Source organism: Catharus ustulatus, chromosome 10 (genome assembly GCF_009819885.2).
Source record: "Catharus ustulatus isolate bCatUst1 chromosome 10, bCatUst1.pri.v2, whole genome shotgun sequence".
Lineage (NCBI taxonomy): Eukaryota > Metazoa > Chordata > Aves > Passeriformes > Turdidae > Catharus > Catharus ustulatus.
In genome coordinates, this window is record NC_046230.1 from 10,488,021 (window position 1) to 10,508,278 (window position 20,258).

General features: G+C 39.8%; 1 protein-coding gene across 7 annotated transcripts in view; it reads right to left on the reverse strand.

Annotated features, from left to right (window-relative positions):
* LOC117000577 (SPHK1 interactor, AKAP domain containing) overlaps positions 1-20,258 on the reverse strand; it is a 63,452-nt gene that overhangs the window by 29,641 nt on the left and 13,553 nt on the right. For all 7 annotated transcript variants that reach the window (XM_033068286.2, XM_033068281.2, XM_033068280.2 and 4 more), the window contains exons 2-3: positions 16,378-16,480; positions 10,250-10,360 (exon numbers count right to left, since the gene is read on the reverse strand). In XM_033068286.2, coding sequence (XP_032924177.1) covers positions 10,250-10,360; positions 16,378-16,480 — 214 coding nt within the window. The remainder of the gene's footprint in view (positions 1-10,249; positions 10,361-16,377; positions 16,481-20,258) is intronic.

Consider the following 20,258-nt stretch of genomic DNA (forward strand, 5'->3'; position numbering starts at 1 on the left):
GGCTCATAAAATTAATTTTTTAAACCAAGACCATCGTGTTTTCTCCCCTTGCAAAGGATTGTTTCACCCTTCCATTCACAGAATTTGCATTCAGCATGCAAAATACCCAGCTACTGCTGACCATTGTTACAAGCAACAGAAGTTACAGCTTTGTCATGGGTACAGTTTGGTGACTGTGATGGTTTCTGTCATTTTTAACCAAACCTTTAGGGGCTGATCCCTGTTTCTGCTGCAGTGGATGTGCACAGCATCTGTCTGCTCATGCAAGCTCTACAAATTACAGGGAAGCTCTGCCCCAGCTGTTGGAGAGCTTATAAATAGGTAGAGCTCTGAGGCAGCAGGATTACTTGAAAAAGAAGGAATGGTACAGGTTCTTGTGCTTATGAATCAGTCTGGAAAGCAGCTGGCTGTCTGACTGGCTGTGTGAGTGCTGAGATTAGAAAAGTCTGCTTATCTGTGTATTACCATCTCAAGGTGAACTTTTCACATGTTGATGTGTAAGCACTGCCACTCTCAGTAGACTTTAATAAAGTGTAGCTCTGTCTGGTTTCTCTGTTGTATAAGGAAGGTTTGAGTTCACACCCTTACAATTTCTCAGTTTCATCTGTATTCATGAAACCTGTAGGAGCTCTGGCTCTGGAACCTCTGGCCTATTGTCAAATCAGACAGATATCCAGTAAGCTAAAAGTGACTTTTACTTGAGCCTGAAATTATTTCTGTTGGTAAACAGGCAACCAGAAACTCCAATCGTGCATCTTTACTGAGGATGTAATCCCAGGTGCTCTCTCGATTCTTTAAAAAAAATTAATCAAACTAATTTAAATCTAATTCAACTAGTTTGTCAAATTACTTTTATTCACACAAACCCACAGCTGCTTTGAGAGAATGTTTTGCCTAATCACACTTATTTTTGGACAGATTTAGGTCTTCCCCCAGTTGAGGTCTGTTTTACTGAATTTCTGAATCCAGTATGAAATAGTAAAGATAAATAATTTCCTCTCACAGAGTTCTTCAAACATTTTGAGGGAACCAAAAAACAAAAAAGGATGCAGGGTGCATGTGTGGATTTGGAAGGACTTAGCTTACTCAAATACACTGTTCAAGAAGCAAATGGTGAAATTCTTTAAACTCTTATAGGAAATAAAGTGACTTGAACTGGGGATATTAATTTTGGTGAATTTGATATCAATTCTTCCCATATACCTAGAAAAAACTACTTTCCAAAATATGACTATCCACATTTGCATACTGTCAGTTAAAAAGAACATGAAATATCTCAAACGTTTGCTGCAATCTGGAGAAGGTGGCCAAGACATCAGAATTATTGAATCCATCCCTAATCCCTGTGTCTCGGGCAGAAGTGCCTGTACTGCTGCACACTCACCCATTCTCACAAGCTCTGCATTCCCAGAGCCAGACCACAGAGCTGCTGTAATCAGAGATGTTTCTCTACTAAATTACATAGCAGCTGACAGAAATAAAGATCAGTCCATGAGTCAGTCAGATTATTAGCTTTATCATTACCGTTTTTAAGCTTTGCAATTTAAAAAAATTAGTTGTTTGTTCCACATACTTAGTTACATACACAGTTGGAGAAAAAAATACCTGAATAACACATCTGAGGGATTTAGAACAAACCGTGGAATAAAACAAGAATCTTCTAGCTTTCCATTTCTTGTATCTGAAATAGTGAAGCTGGGAATCAGAAAAGTATTCTGGTCTGAACTTCTTTCTCTATACAAGCTTCTACCAGGAAAACATCTGCCTTCTTCATGATCATCATAAATCTGCAGAACTCCTACAGTGATGGTTAAAGGCTAGGCTTTTGTAATTCTCAGTCTTTGCAGAAGACCAAAGAGATGAGAAATCTTGGTATCTACTTGAGGATTGGGTTGGATCTTTTTGGAAAATGGAGCTGGAAATGTCAGCCTGAGCTAGGTTCCTGCAGAACTATGAGGAGTGGTGTTTTTGGTGATTTCATTGACTCTGAAATGGGTGGTGATTTCTGTTCTCAAACTTACAGATGTTGTATGACAGCTGCAGTGCATCTTTCAGTTCACAGGGCACATGGACACACCCTTTGTGACAAGGTCCTGTCAGAAGCTCTTTGGACATGGGGACACCTGTGGCAAAAGACTCAGCTGCAGCTGGGTGCAGCCTACAGTGGAAGCTAAGGTTCCATGCTAAGAACACAAAGCTGTGCAGGAGAACTTCCACCTTGCTATGTTCTTCAAGCTGTCACACTGTCACGGGGCTTCTGTGTTTATGACTGTGATAAACAACTGCTCATTTCACCCAGGAGGAGCTCTGCTGCCACAGCCAGCAGCAGCCTCAGCTGGAGCAGAGCAATCAGACCCTGCCTGGGGGCACAGGGCTCCTGCACCCACTCAGGCCCACTCACAGATTTCTCAGCTATTTAAAAATATAGCTGTGCAGTCACACACAGACACTAATGAAGAGGAAATGAGGATTATCTGAAGCAGGCGTGTGCACATGGCTTTCTTTTGCATATGGTTTCATAATGCCCAATGTGACATCTTCATTCATCTTCCTTCTGGTTTTATAGTAGGCTTAAAAATGCCTTCATGCAGAGCAGTGAGGCTTGTGACACTGCCATTATAAAGCATGTAATGGAAAAGACACTTTCCTATAATTTCTGGGAAAGAGAGATCTCAACCATTAACAAACTCCTAGCTGAAATGTGTGGGTTTCAGGTAATATTATTCAGCGTGTTCCTTCCGAGTGTTCTCCGACTTTTTTTGTTATTTAATCATTACTATTATTTTACCTTCTATTACTCCACCTCAAAGTAGTTTTGGGTAGCAGGCAGGATTTTGTTTCATGCCTTGCTATTGAATTGGTGTGTTGTCTTGGGATGTAAGAATGCAATCAGGTAACTTCTGAAAATGTCTCCTTTTCCTGAGCATACACATAAATATCAACTGAAGAATTATATACAGTGTATATAGCATATAGTGCTTTAAGGACTGACATATTTTTGTGAAGATCTGAAATATTATAAGAAATAAGGAAGCTGAAAATTACCAGTTGTTGCTTTTCTGTTGCAGGTATTTGTTTTTAGATTACAATTTCCTTTCCTCCACTGAACAAATTCTGGTGACTTATTTTCACTACCATTGGCTCTCATCACTTCTTTTTGGGGTCATTAGCAGTTATCACTACTAATGCAGAGTGCACATTTTTAGTAGATAGGAGACTGGGAAGGAGAAATGCAGCTCTCTCCTCCATGCACAGTAAAACCTGACTTTTTATATTAAAATGGTTAAAGAGGATCTTGAGCTGGAATATATCTTATATGAGGTGTTTGAAATAGCCTGATAGTGACTCAGAATTAAAAAAAAAGTTTCTAGAAGACAGAGCTAATCATCCATTAGCATTTGGATGCAATGCTTGTCTTGCATTAATTTCCATGCTTGCCAAAATGATTCTGGCAGAGGAACCAGCTGTGAAATGTAGAAATTAAAATATTAGTTTGGAAGTACTAGATATGCCCTGTAGCTGCTTGCAAAAGGATTTGCATGAATGAAAATGTGAAGCAGCAGTATTATACTGGTGGGAGAATTTCTGTCCCTTCTTTCTCCTTGTGCCCCCTGCTTTCTGTGCTGAGCATGATGTCACATCTATGGAGCATCCCTCGGGCCAGCTGGAGTCTGCTGTCCCAGCCTACTGTGCACCCCAGTGAACTCACTGGTGGGGGCAGTACAGGGCAAAAGGATTTGATTCTGTGCAAGCCCTGCTCAGGAATAGCAAAACAATAGCAAAAGCATCTCTCTGTTATCAACCCTGTGCTCAGCAGGAATCCAGAACATAGCCCCACACCAGCCACTGTGAAGAAAATTACCTCCAGCCCTGCACACAGTATGAAGCAGCTCAGGCCCATCTTCTGTACTACAAATAACTCAAAAGGCTTCATGACAGGCATCCCTCAGTGGTACACAGTGGTACACAGTGGTACCTGCATACTCTCACCAAAGTCAGAACAGGCTGCCATGAAAAAATCCATTTGTGTCGAAGTAGGAACATGGCACTCTACTGACAGTTTCTCTGCCCAAAATTACAGCAGGATGCAAGGCAGGTTGAGGAAACATCAACTTGAAATGAGATCTGAGCTTTCCTTCTGTTGTGTGGTCTTTTGTGTGATTAGAGAGGCAATTTCCATCTCTAGCTGTGAGTAGAGGAAGTATTTTTCCCATTCTTAGTCTACATTTTCATTGGGATGGCCACAAAAGCCACATTACTCCTTTCAGTTTCCACATAAAAATATCTTCTGTGAGCTACACAATTGCTATCTAACGTGAGATGAGGTTTCCAAACACTCTTCTTGCACGCCCTAATGGAGTGTTTCCAAAAGCAGACAACTGAGTGCATCTCCTGTGAGTCACTCAAACTCACCAAAATAAGGTCCTGACATGATATTCCCTTATCTCCCCAGCCCCCAGCCACAATTCTCTTTTAGGTACACCTTATATGTTGTCATAAGGATGTGTTATACTGCTCTCCTTCCAGCATTTTTAGTAATAATGTGTTTGAAATTTAGTCCAAATTATTCTTCAGGAGGTGCTTATCTCAAATTACTTGGTGGATTTATGGTTCTTGGTATTTTAGAGACTATCCCTATTTTAATGGCTGGGCTGCATTAATGAATCTTTCCAAGTTATCTCTTCATAATCCATTGCTTCAAAACCAGCTGTGAATATTTTCTTCCCATTAAAGTTTATTCCTTTGGGTTTGATGTAATTAATTGCCACTTACAACTTAGAGAAAATATTCCAATAAATATTTATGTCACAGGCACCATCCACTCTCTCCAGTGCCCTGTATACTTAATGTTTAACAAATTTCTGTGAACCTCAGCCTGCAATTCATGTTACAGGGAGCATGTGGTTGTAACAGCAGCACAGTCACAGATGTCCACTCTGGAGGGAGCACAAGAACCTCATTTCTTGATAAAGCAGGTCATGGAGGCACTGAGAATATGCCAGAGTGGAATGCTGGAGAGGATACAGCTGCAATGCCATGCTTGATCCTCCCAGTGCTTATTTATAGCTTTGTCAGAGTAAGGTCAAGCTTCTCTTAAGCACAGATAGAAAACCCCTGCAGTGTGAGACTGCCATGGAGGGACACGAAAGAAGATGGCAGATCTAGATAGAAGATTAAAGACAGTCCCAAGTCTGAAGTGACAGGAAAGAGAAGAAAATGTATTGTCAATCTTCCACATTCTGAAATTCATGAGGCAGCTTTTGACTGCTGTATGATATACATGTGGAAGTGCAACCCTTTAAGGGCATATTTTAATCCTTTCTTAACATTAGCTCATATGTAAAGATATATTTTTCAGAGCCAAGTATGTACAAGAGCAGAAACATATTTTACAGAATATGCAAGTAATCCTTTCAGTGGTCTCTAAAGCAAGTGCTCAGTCTGCCTGCACTGGGCTCCATAAGGCAGAGAGCAACTGGTGAAGAGGAGGGGTTTTATTTATTTCCCTATGCAAGCCAGAGAGGGGCTCTCTGGAAGGTACAATTCCTTACCAGAGCAGCATGAACACCCACACACGCCTGAGAAAGGACTACAGCTCAGTGCCACAATTTAGCCTGCCGCTGTTGATTCCTGCACCGTGTCAGGATGTAATTAAGGTATCGTCAAGATGAATAGGAAGATGAGACTTAAACCTAAAAATATCTCCAGTAATTATGGTTTAGGTCTGGAAAGCAACGGATGGATTTTGATTTCTGAAAGAGACAATGCTGTTCCTGAAGATGGTTGAATAATTATGGAGTGAAAGGTAAAATAAACACCCTTGTAATTCCCCGTCTATGACATAGTGCTGAGGTGTGCAAGCAATCTCCTGAGGGAGGAAAAAGGTCTTGGTACATAGGTCTGGTGGCTTTAGGCAGGAAAACAGGACTTTGCTATGTTTGCTAGCAACTGTAAAACTTAATTCAAACACAGTAAAACACAACACCTGTTCCAGCTGTGCGTGGTCACTGTTCAGGAACATGGCTTTGTTTTAAAACCAGCCACCAAACAAAAATCTCCTCCTTTGGGATTCAAGATTGCACTTCTACATTTGCCTGTGTAAAAATCCTTGTTGACTACTGGCCCTGGGAATAATCCTTATTTCTGAGCTCCTGTAAGACCACACTGTCACTCTTCAGTGAGGGCATGCTCTTATTCTTTGGACACTCTGAAGAATATATTGGATACAGGGGCCCTGACTAAGGGATAGAAAATGTCCCTGACACAGTGTCTGCTCTATTGTTAGCAAGGTACCTGGAAGTAATCTAGTATCAAGGATTGATGCAAAAAAAAAAAAGAAGTCTGTGTATTTGTACCTAAACATCAAAATATATGTAGTGCCATATCTTTAAAAAGAGTTGGGTGAAGAAAAGAATGAAAATTACTCATAATCTATTTTAATTCAAGTGAAAGCTGCTGTCCTTTGTATCATCAAAATACACCTTGCCAAAGATTTTCCCTTTCTGCATATGTTATCATTCAGTTTGAATTAATTTGTGGGAACTGTTTCCTGGATGTTTTTGTTCCATCCCTTGAGTGAGCACTGGCATTTATCTTACAATATGGTGAGATGATTCAAGGAAGACTTGGCTAGAAAAACTAATTTCTTAATTTCACAGTTACTTTTCTCTCTGAAATGATTTACTACACATTTGTACAAATGCCAGGGCAGTAAATGAGATGAAGCAGGAGCTGGAGGAGGAGGTGAGACCACAGAAGCCCTGATTTGACCGGCTCAAATTAGTGCATAATGGCACCCTTAACCTCCTCCTGAAGTTGTTTGAAAGCTTGATGGCTAAACTGCAATGAAAATAATAATGCTGAAATACCTGTTAGGACAGCAAAGCCATGCAGTTGCAAGGCAAGCAGTCAGTTGTGAAAATCCAGCTGCTGTGATAGCAAAGTGACATTCTTCACTATCTCAGTTAACAGAGACACCACAGACCATGGGATCCATCATCACATCACCTGTTTGTTTTGCTGAAGTCTGGTTTCTCTCTCACTTGTCACTTCACTAAGGTGAAGTATTGCTTCCCTTCTTTGAAAAGCCCAAGTTTGTCTCCTAGGCTGGGTATGTTCTCCTACACTAAAATAACCAGATTACAACCCTCACCTGTAATTCCTTCTCCTTCTGTGCTGCAGATGGATTAAGGTATTTCCAAATGGCATAAGCTCACCCAGTGGCTGCTGTCTCCACTGTCACACTGCCCCAGCCATGTTGTGCTCCACTCTCCTTTGTGCTTTCATCACCATCATCATCAGAGCACTTCCCATACACAGACACTGCCTCTGTCTGTGCACACAGCCTGCATCACTTACCTCCCTGTAAGGAGCATTCTGGAGTGAGCATTTCTGTAGCTACCCAGTAGAAGCACTTGCAAGTGGAAAAGCTGGTGGACTATTTCAAGAACGTTTCAAAACCTTTAACACTTTATTGAAACTGTTCTCTCAACCATCTGCCTGCAAATCCAGTTTTTTTTCTCAGCTTTAAGGAGATACAAAACAATTCAAAATGAGCCCTTCTTTAAGAAGGCTTATCTTGTTATGCTAAGTAAAAAATGAGCACTGTTTCTTAGTGGTTTGTTTTAAAACCAGCACTTTTTTGTGCTGGTATTTTCCACCTTCCTTACCTATCTATCACTGCCATTTAAGGATGTAAAGTTTCTGCTTCTCCAAGACATTTGACAAGAAGTTTGCAGGATTTCTACCAGTCTGGAAATCCTCACACAAAGGCATACTGCTTGGGAAGGAGAGGTTCTACCTTCCTACATCAGTGGCTATCAAGGACAATTCCTTGCTAGGCTGTGTGGAATGGGGATTTCTTTCTCCCAGCCTCCCTGCTGGCACAGGATGGTCATGCAAAGAGTGATGGGGTGTGATGATTTTGTGGGGAGATCATTGAAGTCTGGGTCCATTTTGAGAGAATTTTTTTTTCAGTGCAAATATAATTTCTAATGGCTTTTTGCTGGCCTGGAGGATGAAAGCCAGAGAATTTATTGAAAATTTTCTTATAAGGATCTTGAACCAAATGAATGCTAAATATCTTGCAGGACTATACTGCCTTTTTTTCTTTATTCAGTTTTGTATCCTGATTGTTTTCCTAAATAACAGTTTCATGACTATGTTCATGAAGAATTCCTCGAAGAAAATTAAGATACATCTTTAGCTGTGTGACAATACCACCTTAAACATGGAGATGCTGTAGAAGCACTGCAAAGAAAAGTGTTAAATTTTAGCAACTGCTAGGATTAAGTCATAATTGACATTTCTGTGTGCAAGATGAAGAGACTGTGATTTAGCAGAGCCCTGTGCTAGAAGAAAACTATAACTAGTGGACTAAGCAAAAATATATTTTTATGTGAAACTACTTCTATTTTATGAGGTCACTCCACACGGTAAGAAAAATGTCACAATACAGAAATTTTAACTGCATTTATAAATCACCATGTGGAGCTTATGTGTGATTATGTCTCACAAATCCATGTATTTTATTCTATTAGGTGGATTTTGATTAAGTTCTCATCCAGTAGAAATAAACAAAACAAGATATGCATAATTAAACTACTTTCAAAATTCTACCTGATTATATTAGCAGGAAATTATGTATCCTAATCTCAGTGGTAAACTGCTGCTAAACAGTACCACTGTTAATTGAAGTAAGTTTAATGAAATGTTTAGCAATTAGACAAATGTCTTCCAAAGATAAAAGAACCCCTTATAATACTGGTGTAGAGGAAAAAGCTCTTTGAGGCAGTTTAACCTTTTAAAGCAGACAGCATGCCAAAATCAGAAAATGTTGCCTGAAATAAGGAGGGTAACAATGGCATAATCTTCCTGTAACAACTTATTTTTGCTTGGTATATCCAACCTATCAGAGATAAATACAATTTCCTCTAAGATTCTATGGAAAATTGAGAAAAAATTCAAAGCTCAACAGGTCAAAAGGTAGGCCATCATTAATTATTTTATTATTATTTGAGATAATAATTTCCTCTGAGGGAATAACTCTTATTTTTAGGATATTAAATACTAAATAGGAAAATCAAGTGACCGTAGTCAATATGTTTTGCATTAAAAGTAATCCCTTCCTAGCTGAAAAAACAAGGATCCCACAGATTGCCTGATGAAGCTGCTCTGGTTAAGAATGTGTTCAGGTTCTCACCTTGTAAGGTTACTCACTTGCACACTGGCATTAGGTTGAGTATTTTGCTCACTCTGTCTTCTGCAAACTGATGGACCAGTGCTCAGTACGACTGAATTAAGCCAAATACCCTCTGACCATATTCCTAAATGTCACTCCTGCTGCTCTCAGGCACTCTGCATTGCTCCAGGCAGGATGTGAAGCCTCCATGGGATGGAGATTCAGTTTCCTGGCAGCAGCAGTCTGGATTCAGCAGCTGGGGCTGAATGTCCACATCCTTGAGGGAATCCCAGCAGACTCCTTGAGAGCCCTCAGCTGGTCTTTAGGTTGTGTGCAGCACAGACAGCGCTTATGTGAGATAGAGCTGATCTTTTCTAGAGCCCTTCTTTGCTCTCCAAGACCAGGGAATAGCATTCAAATAGGATTCTGAGGAAAAATCTGCTCTTCTGAGTCCTCCATCAAGTAAAAAACTATTAAAAACACAGACATGTATTTCCATCCAGTTTTATGAAGATAGTTTATAAAACAACATAATTCCTATTTCTTCAAGCACATTGTTAAACAAAAACTGATCTTAATCGCATTATAACCCACAATAATGAGATTGAAATTTAATTTCAAGTGCAAAATAATTCTGTTTTAAGTTCTTCAGCAGCTTCCCTTCATCTAACATGGAAAGAGCTTTTTCTCCTTAATTGTGTCTCTCTGCCTTCAGGAACATTGAGCAGCCTTTTAAACATCTGCTCTTCACCTGCCACTTAACAAATTATGGTTCAGAATGATTTTCTCTTCGGCTTATTTTTCTGTCTTGAGAGTTGCAGATTATGAACATAAAAAAAGTACAGAGAGCCACCAAAGTCTGAAAGCCGAAAGTGCGGAAACCTTTGCAGTAGTCCCCATTGATGTGCTCTGTACAGAAATCTGTATTTTTAGTTTATATGTTTGCTTTTAAAGGAAAGCTGAAAATTACAGACTTTTTAAAATTTAACGTACTGCTGTCAGCCCCACACCCTACCCAAGTAACTCTGAAGGAACTTTTCTCCAGAGGAGATGGCAATGAGTACTTACTGATGCACAGTTGCTTTCCGACTTGTCTTCTAGAAAGCCAATTTGGCATGGTGTCCTCTGATTCTGCAGCCAGTAGTCTGTTGATTCTAGCAGACTGTTACTGCAGAGAATCTGTTAAAATAGTTAAGAATAGTTAAAATGATTACATGTTTTTATGAGTGCTATTGTGCTTTGGGGGCCTGAACCTTATTGTTGTAACTGAATGGAAATTTTGTTGACAAAATTGGGAGGAGGGGGGTTGGGGGAGAAAGATGGACAAGAAAGACCTATTTTGTTTGGACCCGTCCATTTACTGCACCTTTATACACATCATTTACATATCCCCTGAAGTATGAGCCTATTTTCTTCTAAAACTGAGAGTCCTTGGAGATAAACACTTGAAGGAAATGCCCAAACCCATATTTTTATTGGAAAATATTGCTATGAGTTTTGTTCTGTGTTAAAGTGATAAACAGACATGTTAGGAAAACCAATTATTCAATTACACCAGAGTACACAAACTTGCAGCCTTTATGGTTGACTGTATCTCTCCCCACAGCAGATCAGCACTATTCAGTCTGTCAGCAGCCTCATTTCTGGGACTTCCAAGGCTCCAAACTCCTTCTTAAACAAGTTTTTCTGTTTTCTGAGAAGCTGGAGTACTTTGGACCTTCTGTAATGAGTCCTGAGGCCAGTCAGCACCCTGAGACCAAAATTTTGAGTTTAATCTGTGTTGACTCAGCCCTTCAGCTTGTGCCACAGCCTCCACTCACACAAAACCAAAATGGGGCTACAGAGATCTGTAGACTTTAAAAAGGCAAGGCCAGTGTGCCAATCTGATGCTTAACCTGAATTCTTTACTTTTTGCCTCTGTACTAATACTCTACCATGAAAAAAAGGGACCATTAGTATCTTTAAAACGGCTAGGGAACAGCAGGAAAAATATTGCTGCACCATTGGTGCTACTTACAGAACATTTTCCATGGCTTATCCTCTTCCCTAGGCAGCAATGTTAAGAAGTATGTTAGTGAAATAGATGTATATTTTATATTTGTACTTCTTGCAATTCTTGTATTACATAGAAATAGCCTGTACTCTAATTTTTTTACTTTTAAGAATAATATTTAAAATAGACATTTGTTGCTATACCTAGGGAAAGAAAATCTATCTACAGTACTTTCCTTTACTTGACTGCATATTTGTATTGACACACATTTGTCCTCCTTCAAGAACACTTGATCTCTAAGCCTAGATCCCTTCCTTAGGAAGAAAAGTGAGAATAACTTGTGAGGCAAAGTTGAATGACTGTGGTAAGCTCATCTGGCCAGCTGACACAGTTTTCTAATACTTGGGGGCATCCAGAAGTAAGCTTATTACCACCCACAGACTAACACCCACTCTCATTTTTATCTTTCTGGTAGAAAGTCAGTTACACAGTTAGTGTTTCACTCCCTGTATTATACAGATCTCTGAATAAAAGTCATCAGGAGAGGGATGAGGAGGTAATGGGGAACACCACAAGCCCTGAGCTTGGATTGCTTCAGTGTCCTCTTTTGGTGCCCTCCACAGAGACTTTCCACCTTTGTGGTTGTTTCTCAGTGCACCAGCCCTGCTATGGGTTTTCTTCCAAAGAGCTTTAAAATACAAATTTAAGGTTCACAAAATACTCAGAGGAAGTACTGTGCCCAAATACTGTCTTCTGAGAATGCCGAAGGCTCATGAATGCTTCACATGAACACCAGCCTCTTCCTGGGGGCTGCTAGCTAATCTTGTTTACCAGTGCAACCACTCTGCACTCAATAAATTTTATAACCTCTCATCTCAGTGCAAAAACATTCCTGCCATCATAACTAACTCCGAGATTAGGTGGGGAAAATAATATACTCCATATCCCAAAGAAACATTTTCCTGTTAGTGCAATAAACTGTTGTGTGGGTTTGGGTTTTTTTGAGGAAATCTTGAAGCATTATGAACTGGCTGTTAAAATCTAGAATTAAGCATTCGTTTGCTCTTTCTGAAAAATTACCATTCTCTGAGGTTTTATGAAGACAACATAATTGAACATATACAAAACCACACATACACATATATATGTACGATTTCAGATTTAATTAGATTCTAGACATTCTCATCCTCAAGGGCTGAAGTTCTAATAACCTGTTAAAACATAATTTTGCATACACAGGAAACAGGGTTTTTTAGCTCAAACAGCTTTTGCTGTAACAAGCAATCTTGTTTCATTTCCTTAAAGATCACAGTGAATTTTTCTTCAACCTTAATCACTTTAGATCTTTCTTTCCCAAAACTCTGACAGTTTCTAAGAAACTGTGATAGGCAGAAATTTTTCATACAGAAACAAGCAGCAGATATCCTTGGTGCTGCTCGTCTTTGTCTCAGAAGGACCAGGTGTGCATTTCAGAGCAGCTCCATCATAGCAGATGTGTATTGCACATGATAAAGCCATGAAATGAGCTGGGCAGTCCACACTTCACCTGTTTTGTCTCCTGTGGGATGACCCTTGGCAGCTCTAACTTTCTTTCAGAGGATGTTTTTATCAGGAAGCAAATACTGGTAAAGCAGCCACAGAGGAATAACTCTCCTGAACAAATGTTTTGGTCTGGTCAGGTCATGGTTGCCAAGCTTGAGTCACTCCAGGATGGTTTATGAGTTCCAAGGCTTTATATTGCATTTAAATTTTTTTATGCAGCTTTTCATAACAGACTTTGAAGTCAAGGGTAGAAATTACTACATGGAAGTTTTGGACAGCATGTGATTTCTAAGTGACCTCAGGCAGATGAACACCATCAGCAGGATTACATTTTCCCTGGGCCAGATTCTGCTCTCCTGTGTGTAAGCAGTTCTGCACACGCACTTGAGGATGCATCCAGAAGTGTGAAGAGGGGTGAATAGGTGTAACATTTTTAATACTGGAGGTTGGGGAAAATAATTTACAACAATCCGGATTTGAAAAAGACGAGTGAGAAAAACAAAATCAGATATGCTTGAGTCCACACAGCAGAAGTTGGCAGAGGTCAACTGGTCAGACCTAAGGAACAGAGGTTGGCTCAAAGTCATTTGGAAAGGCTCCAGAAACTACTCTGAAAAGAGCTCTGTGGGAATGGGGGAATGCAGGAATGTGTGCCAGAGGTGTCCTTGCACATGGTCTGGTTTCACACAGGTCTGAGTGGTGCTCAGGAGATAGAGGTGACATTTGAATCAGTGGTAGCAGGAGGGGTAAACCTTGGATCAGTTTAAACTCCATCTTATGAAAAACAAGTTCTTGCATTAGGACCATTATACACATGGTACTGGTCAGAGCTTTCCCATTAGTACTTCTGTGGAGGATAATTTGGGCCACCCTGCAGTGCTGGTAACAGGTAGGGCGACACACACCTGCTGGGCCAAAATGTATCTCTAGAAGCCATGTGAACTTTTGGGCATATTTCTTTGGTAACAGACAGATTATTGTGGACAAAGACACACATATGCTAAGAATAAATGGAATATTTCTTACAGTCTCTTGCTATTGTAAGGCAATTCTCATTGTTAAATAGATCCATGTGTTTAGACAAAGTGGGAGTTTGCACATGCATGAAAACTTGATGGGATATTCATGCTTTTAAAAGAACGTACTGAAGTCCTTATAATAAAATAACATATGACTGCTATGATCAGAAGTGAATGAGCTTGAAGAAGTTGATCTAAATTAACAGAGCTAGTTACTTAACCAAAAACAATGTGGGAACTGGTGTTCTTTATATCTCTACCAGCATACTACCACTGCCATTCATGCATTTAAGCTTTTTTTTTTAAAATATATTGAGGTGATCTGTACCAAATGACAAGAAAACTAACCCTCTTCTCCTTGAGCCATCAGTCTGCAGTCCTGCACTTTAAGGCAAACAGTATCACTTTCCAAAATTTCATCCTCCTGTCTTGTACTTCTCTTCATTCTTATTTAATTAAGACAAGTGCAGGGCCAATCCCACTGACACATTGTCAGGATTTTTGCCATCAGCTGAAAACTGAAAGCAGAATTTGATTTCATTGACCATACTCATGTGACAGCTGCACACACTATACTGCTGTGTATATTGTTTGGAGCAGGATCATCACACTCAAAAAATAATTCAGGATGAATCTGCATCATGCATTAAATGTGAAATCAGCAGTAATTCATGGTTCTAAAAAAAAGTTTTCCACTCTCATCTAGAGACTCAGCCGTCAGCATTACTCAGTGTGTTGTGAATCAATGAACTAAATCAGCCTCTAGCAGAGTGGGGATTAGAAAAGTCACTCTTTCCCAGAGGAAAATACTGCATATGAGTTTAGTGTAACAGCTTCCTGCTCCCTGATTTAGATCACAAGGCATTAAAATACAGTAAATATCTATGACCGAGACAGCATTAAAAAGGCTCTGCTCCACAAATGAAACATCTGCGTCTTCGTGACTGAACATCTTAATTGCTTTGGTTAATTACTACTCATCAAAAAAAGATAGGAAAGTGGGATATACAGAATAAAATGAGATATCAAGGGGCACATCTTCTGTATTTGTTTAGGTTGGTCTGTGTAGTAACAGGCTACATCTCATATGGTTCCTTATGGTTCTCACTTGGTTCCACCAATTATATATTTAATTTCAAAATTACCTAACACAGGCTAGAAGAGAATTCTTCATCCTTTTCCACATACACACATACAAAAGGTAAACTTTCTCTGACATTGGTGTAAATAAGCCCAAAACATCCTGCTGTTTGTAAGAACTATTGTCAGAAGCGAACAACTTATTTTAGTGTGCTGACAATCATAAAATGGACTTGTTTTAAAATGAACAGCTCAAATGTATGGGATTGGACAGGTCTCAACCATGTGATGCAGGCTACCCTTTAAAATAAAGTGATATTTCTGAACAGGACCAAGCAGAAGCCCTTTTTTGTAAAGGCAGTAGTGGCACATAGTGCTGTGCCACTGTCCTTCACCCTGTCATAAAGTAGACAACTCTGAAAGAAAATGAAAATTTAAGATGTTTTCCCACACAGTAGATTTTTTGTCTATATGAGGATTCCAATTACAGTCAGCAGCATTTTTAAAAACCAAGTGTTATTTTGCAAATGAAGCCTTTGATCAAATGAAATATTGACAATTTATCTTTTAGCCATGTTGGGGTGAGGAAGCTCAGCTCCAGCATACACATCTGTCTTACCGAGTTCTCTTTTTGAATCAATGATATTATAGCTAACAAAATTTCTGTGTGTGGTTTTCAGCATGAGAAAAATAAATCTTTAGCATCTACATGTTTTATCCTTCACTCTTCTTACATAAAACAAAAACCTCCAAACCCAAAAGGAAACCATTATTAAAAGTCAGAATTATGAGAAGACTGAACGAACTGTAAAAGTTTAAAATGAATGCTATTTTCAGCTCTAGAATTATGCCTGTGTGAGACAGTAGAGCTCTGAGGTTTATTGCAAAGTGAGAGATGAAAGACAGCCTGTCCTCCTCAGTAGTCTCTGGTAGTCCTCCTTCCCTCAGACTGTACTGCCATAACAAGGTCTTCACCTTTGTATTACCAGTTGTACTGAAAGTAGCTACATGCATAACATTAGACCCCCCCTAATGACATACATACACACACAGGTGTCACTTTTTCCCCCCCACATACTCTACATTAAATTGTTACATATAAACCTGGTTTTAGGAAACAGGTAGCAGTCTGTACCACCTCTTGTTTTAGAAACCATTCCAATCTAAGTTTTTTCATGAAGGACCCTCCACTGCATTGACTGAGAGAAACAAAGCTCTGTCTGGGTCCCAGAAAGTTGTCATTTATTCAAGAGCAGTCCTGAAGATATTTGTGCTATGCACTGTTTTTATTTCATATAACGAAATGTCAAATAATGAGGTAAATTAGAAATGTTCAATGGGAGTTTACCTCCCATACATATACAATGTATTTTGGGACCAGACAAGTGCAGACCAGGCAGACAAAACTTGCAAGACAACATAACAGTGCCACTAAGTCATTTTTCTGTATCAAACCCTTTCTAAGTATCACCTAAATTTTGTATTCCTCACTAAAGCTGAAAGCTAAAAAGCAAAGCTATATATATACTGGACTTTGAATATAACATAAACTTAAAAGTTACCTTCTTACATGCTGTGACAGAGCTTCCCAAGCTGCTTGCAGAACTGTCTGTGCTGCTGCCTTGGCGCTCTGGGACTTCATGCATCAGTGGAGATTCAAAGTTGCTGAAGAACAAAAAAGAAACAAACCCCCAAAAAACCTTTCCAGTGACTCAGCTACATAAATAACTCAATACCAAAACACAGGTCAGTAAAGAGATGTAACTTAGAATACTAGATGCTATCTGTACTCCCCTAGCTGATGTTACTAATTTATTGCTAATTTTCCCTTTTTGAAAAACTATCCTGAGCTACACACTTTGGATATAAAATAGCAGACTGATGTCTTTTGAAGACTAGAGGAAAGCATAAAGCAAGTCTGCCTGCAGCCAGACTTGTCTGTCTTGAATGCCCCTATAAAAAGTGGTACTAGTTTGTTTTCATAAGCAGGCAGCTTGGAGCGGCAAATGAAATTTGCTGCATTAATTCTGCTTGGTAAACAACGGAAATATTTGCTGCATTTTTACCTGCCAGGACGGAAGTAAAGGGGTAGTGATTACAAAGTGAAAAAACACAACAGGAGAGGCAGCATTCTGTAATCCAGATGGAACAGCTCAATACACTGTAGGTTTGGGGCTAAGGTAAGTCGTGCACATATTCTGTTTTGTGGTTCAGTGGTACACAACAAATATGTTTACTTTGGGACTGTGCAGATATGAAGTACAAAACCACAAAAACAAGCTCCCTCAGCCAAATTATTTACACACACAGCAAGAAACAACCCTCATACTTTTCTTTTGGAATAGTTCAGGCTAGTCTTCAAAGATCTTCCATCACATAATAATTACATTGGTCCAAGATTAATGAAGCTTTTCCTTCTGGTCACAACATGCTCACAGTTAAAGGCCCTGTGTGCTAAATGACTATTTATACCAGGGGAAAAGTATCCTACATGATCATGTTCTGCTTCTCAGACTGGGTCTTTGGAATGCCTTTAATTATTGCAAGTCACCTATAGGAATACGTGGACATGTTGTGAGGACCATAGTGAGTGACCAGGTTACCATGGCTCGAGTAATGATCTCTCATTGGTTCCATGTGCAACTTCCTGCTGTGCCCAAACCTAAAGTGCATTTTCCTCAGTCACCTTTACTGAGTGTAAACCAGTATGGTCTTTTTTCTGAAATCCAGAGCCAAGCAAGACTAAGGCTACCTTTCCCTTAAAGATTCATGCATGTACCTTTCACCTGATACTGCTTAGGACTAGCTATGAATATATGAATATATGCATTCCCACTAGTAAGGAACTTTAAGTTCTAAAAGTATCTAGATGTGCTGAAATTAGAAGAGTGAATAAAAAACACAAAAATAATTTAGGACTTGTTAATTGCTAGCTGGGGGGAAGTTTAATGAATCACAACAGAGGACTGAGTATAGATGCAAAAGAGAGACCAGAGGGTTAATTGACTTCACTTGGAAAGTGTGTTACCACTTAATACTCTGGAAGATACCAGCATCATTTGTACTTAGAAAGAAGACTTTTGCCTGTTTACAAAACTCTGCTTCATTGCTCAGATGATATAGATACACAGCAATACTTCTGGGCAGTAATTTCTCTGGCATTTGACAAGGCAAAATGGCATTTTATAAGCCTTATACTGAGTTCTGTAACAGAATGAGGGAAATTAAACACATGAAGTAAATTCTGGCTTTCTATCTCCATTTAAAGTAGGAATCTCATATTCAGAGGGTGAAATCTTATATAAGTTAAGTATCCTCCCTGATAAGTCCATATTGAGATGCAGCCTTTGGATGAGGTAAAACCACTCCCAGCAGAAGCTGTGCACTGCCTCTTTTTATAAGATGCATCACCTCCGCAATCGAATAGAAAATTACAGATCAAGGCTGACCTGCAGGTTGAAGTACAAGGCCTGTTGTACTGTTTTCTCCTGCTCTTCTCTGAGAGGAAGACTGAGGCGCCCTGCTACAGGGAGCTGATGGGCTGCTAATGACTATTTGCTCTCAGTTCCACTGTCTGCAGAAAATTGCAGTCAATTCGTGAAGTGCTGCTGGGTCCAACAGCAACAAAGATAACAATTTGACAACTACCTGAAGGCCTTCTTTGGAACTTAATTAAACAGTACAAATAGAATATCACATTAAAGCATAGAGTTGAAGAGTCACATTCTGGAGTAGCAATAAATCTGTGCTATCTCTGGACAATATTTCAGCCAGGGGTAGCACATGACATGTCCCATACAGAAGTAAAGCTCTCCTCCAAGTCATGCGGAAAGTGAAATGATCTGTAAAAGCTTCTTAATCCTTTAAAATTTGTGTTCTTTTCAAAATAAGCCCACTTTTCATTGGTAAATATAGAAGATCTTGTTAAAAGCACATGACAACTGAAATAAATGCCATTAAATATTTTAAATGAGACTAGGCTCCTACTCAGACTAAAGTTCAGACAGGAAACCCAACTGCCTTTTGTGTTCCCAAAATTTGGTAAACCTAAATCATCTTGTCACCTATCCCAGTCCTCAGAGTCGTACTTCACATCCAGCTGATTACTTGGAGCACAGGAAATATCAGCAACTCTGTTTCACAGGGCAAGGGACAATTTACAAGTATCTCTAACACTTTCAGAGCTTCTTTTTTGTCTTGGGTTCCCATCTCCAGTTCTGTAACTGCAGAGCAGAACTATTCTCATGGTGCACTGCAGTTCAGCTCCTGAATTGTGCAGGGACAGGAACTCTGGGCCTCCACCACTTGCACACAGCTCAAGGGTCAGGGTTCAGTCACTGAAATGCAGAAAAATTTTAACAAAGAAGTGTCAAAATAGGAGAGCGACATTCAGTTTTAGACTCCACAGCCTTTTCCTTATTGAGTTTATGGCTGCACAATTTCTAGAAGCAGCACAGGGAAACCCTGGCCACCCTTGCTGGTCAGTCAGGTACATGAGCCCCCCCAGGTGTGACACAAGGGAGGTTTGCTGCAATGCAAACTGATGGGAAATGAGCACCCAGCTCTGCTTCTGCAGGCTGGGAATTCAGCACCACAAATGTGAGTCTTCCATAACTCAGGGACGTGCAGTGCACGAGGTCCTGCAGAGACACCTTCATGGGCACAGGTCTTTATTCCAACATGCAACACGGATCTGGCTTTTCAACATCTCCTTTTCAATTATCTCAACTCTCAGTTAGGGCAAAGTTTCCTCTTCTCTTTTTCCCATGGGTACCTTTCTAAGCTTTCATTTTCAACAGGTGTTTTCTCAAGAGACCCTCCTCAGGCCATACAGCTCTGCTACCCTCTGCAGCAAAGGCAGTAATACAAACCAACTTTTCATTAACTCTCCAGGGAAAAACTATTGTGGCTTTGAGAAGCTGCTGCTCTCATTAGTTCCCCAATAGCAGGAAGCAGAGAGAAACTCTTGCGGAGATGTAGCCAGTTCATCATCAAGTGATAGCTCTGCATTCACATACTGTGCTCCTTACTTCACATTAAGAGCTTACACGAAGTGCTGGACTTTCAGGACATCTGGGACAGATTGCAGCCTTTTCACTACAAGACAAAGAAAGCTGTCTCAATTCTCAAGTTTTCTTGGCTCCCTTGTTTAGTATGTCATGGAGAATGCTAGATGTGCTCATCTGACTTGGAGGTATCACAAAAAGTCATAGGCACAGCAAGCATCTCTATTAAGAGATGGCTCATTTTGAGAGTTTTCTTTTGGTGTGAAAGATCCTAATCTATAATTCAGCTTTTGAAATTGAAGTTGGGAACCAGGACCTAAGACGTGGTGCTAAGTGCACCATTTTCACTTTGGTATTTACATTAACAGAGAAGTCTCCACACTCATCCTCACCAGGCACCGTGTTACTGATTCATGAATTGCAAACTGATTATCTTT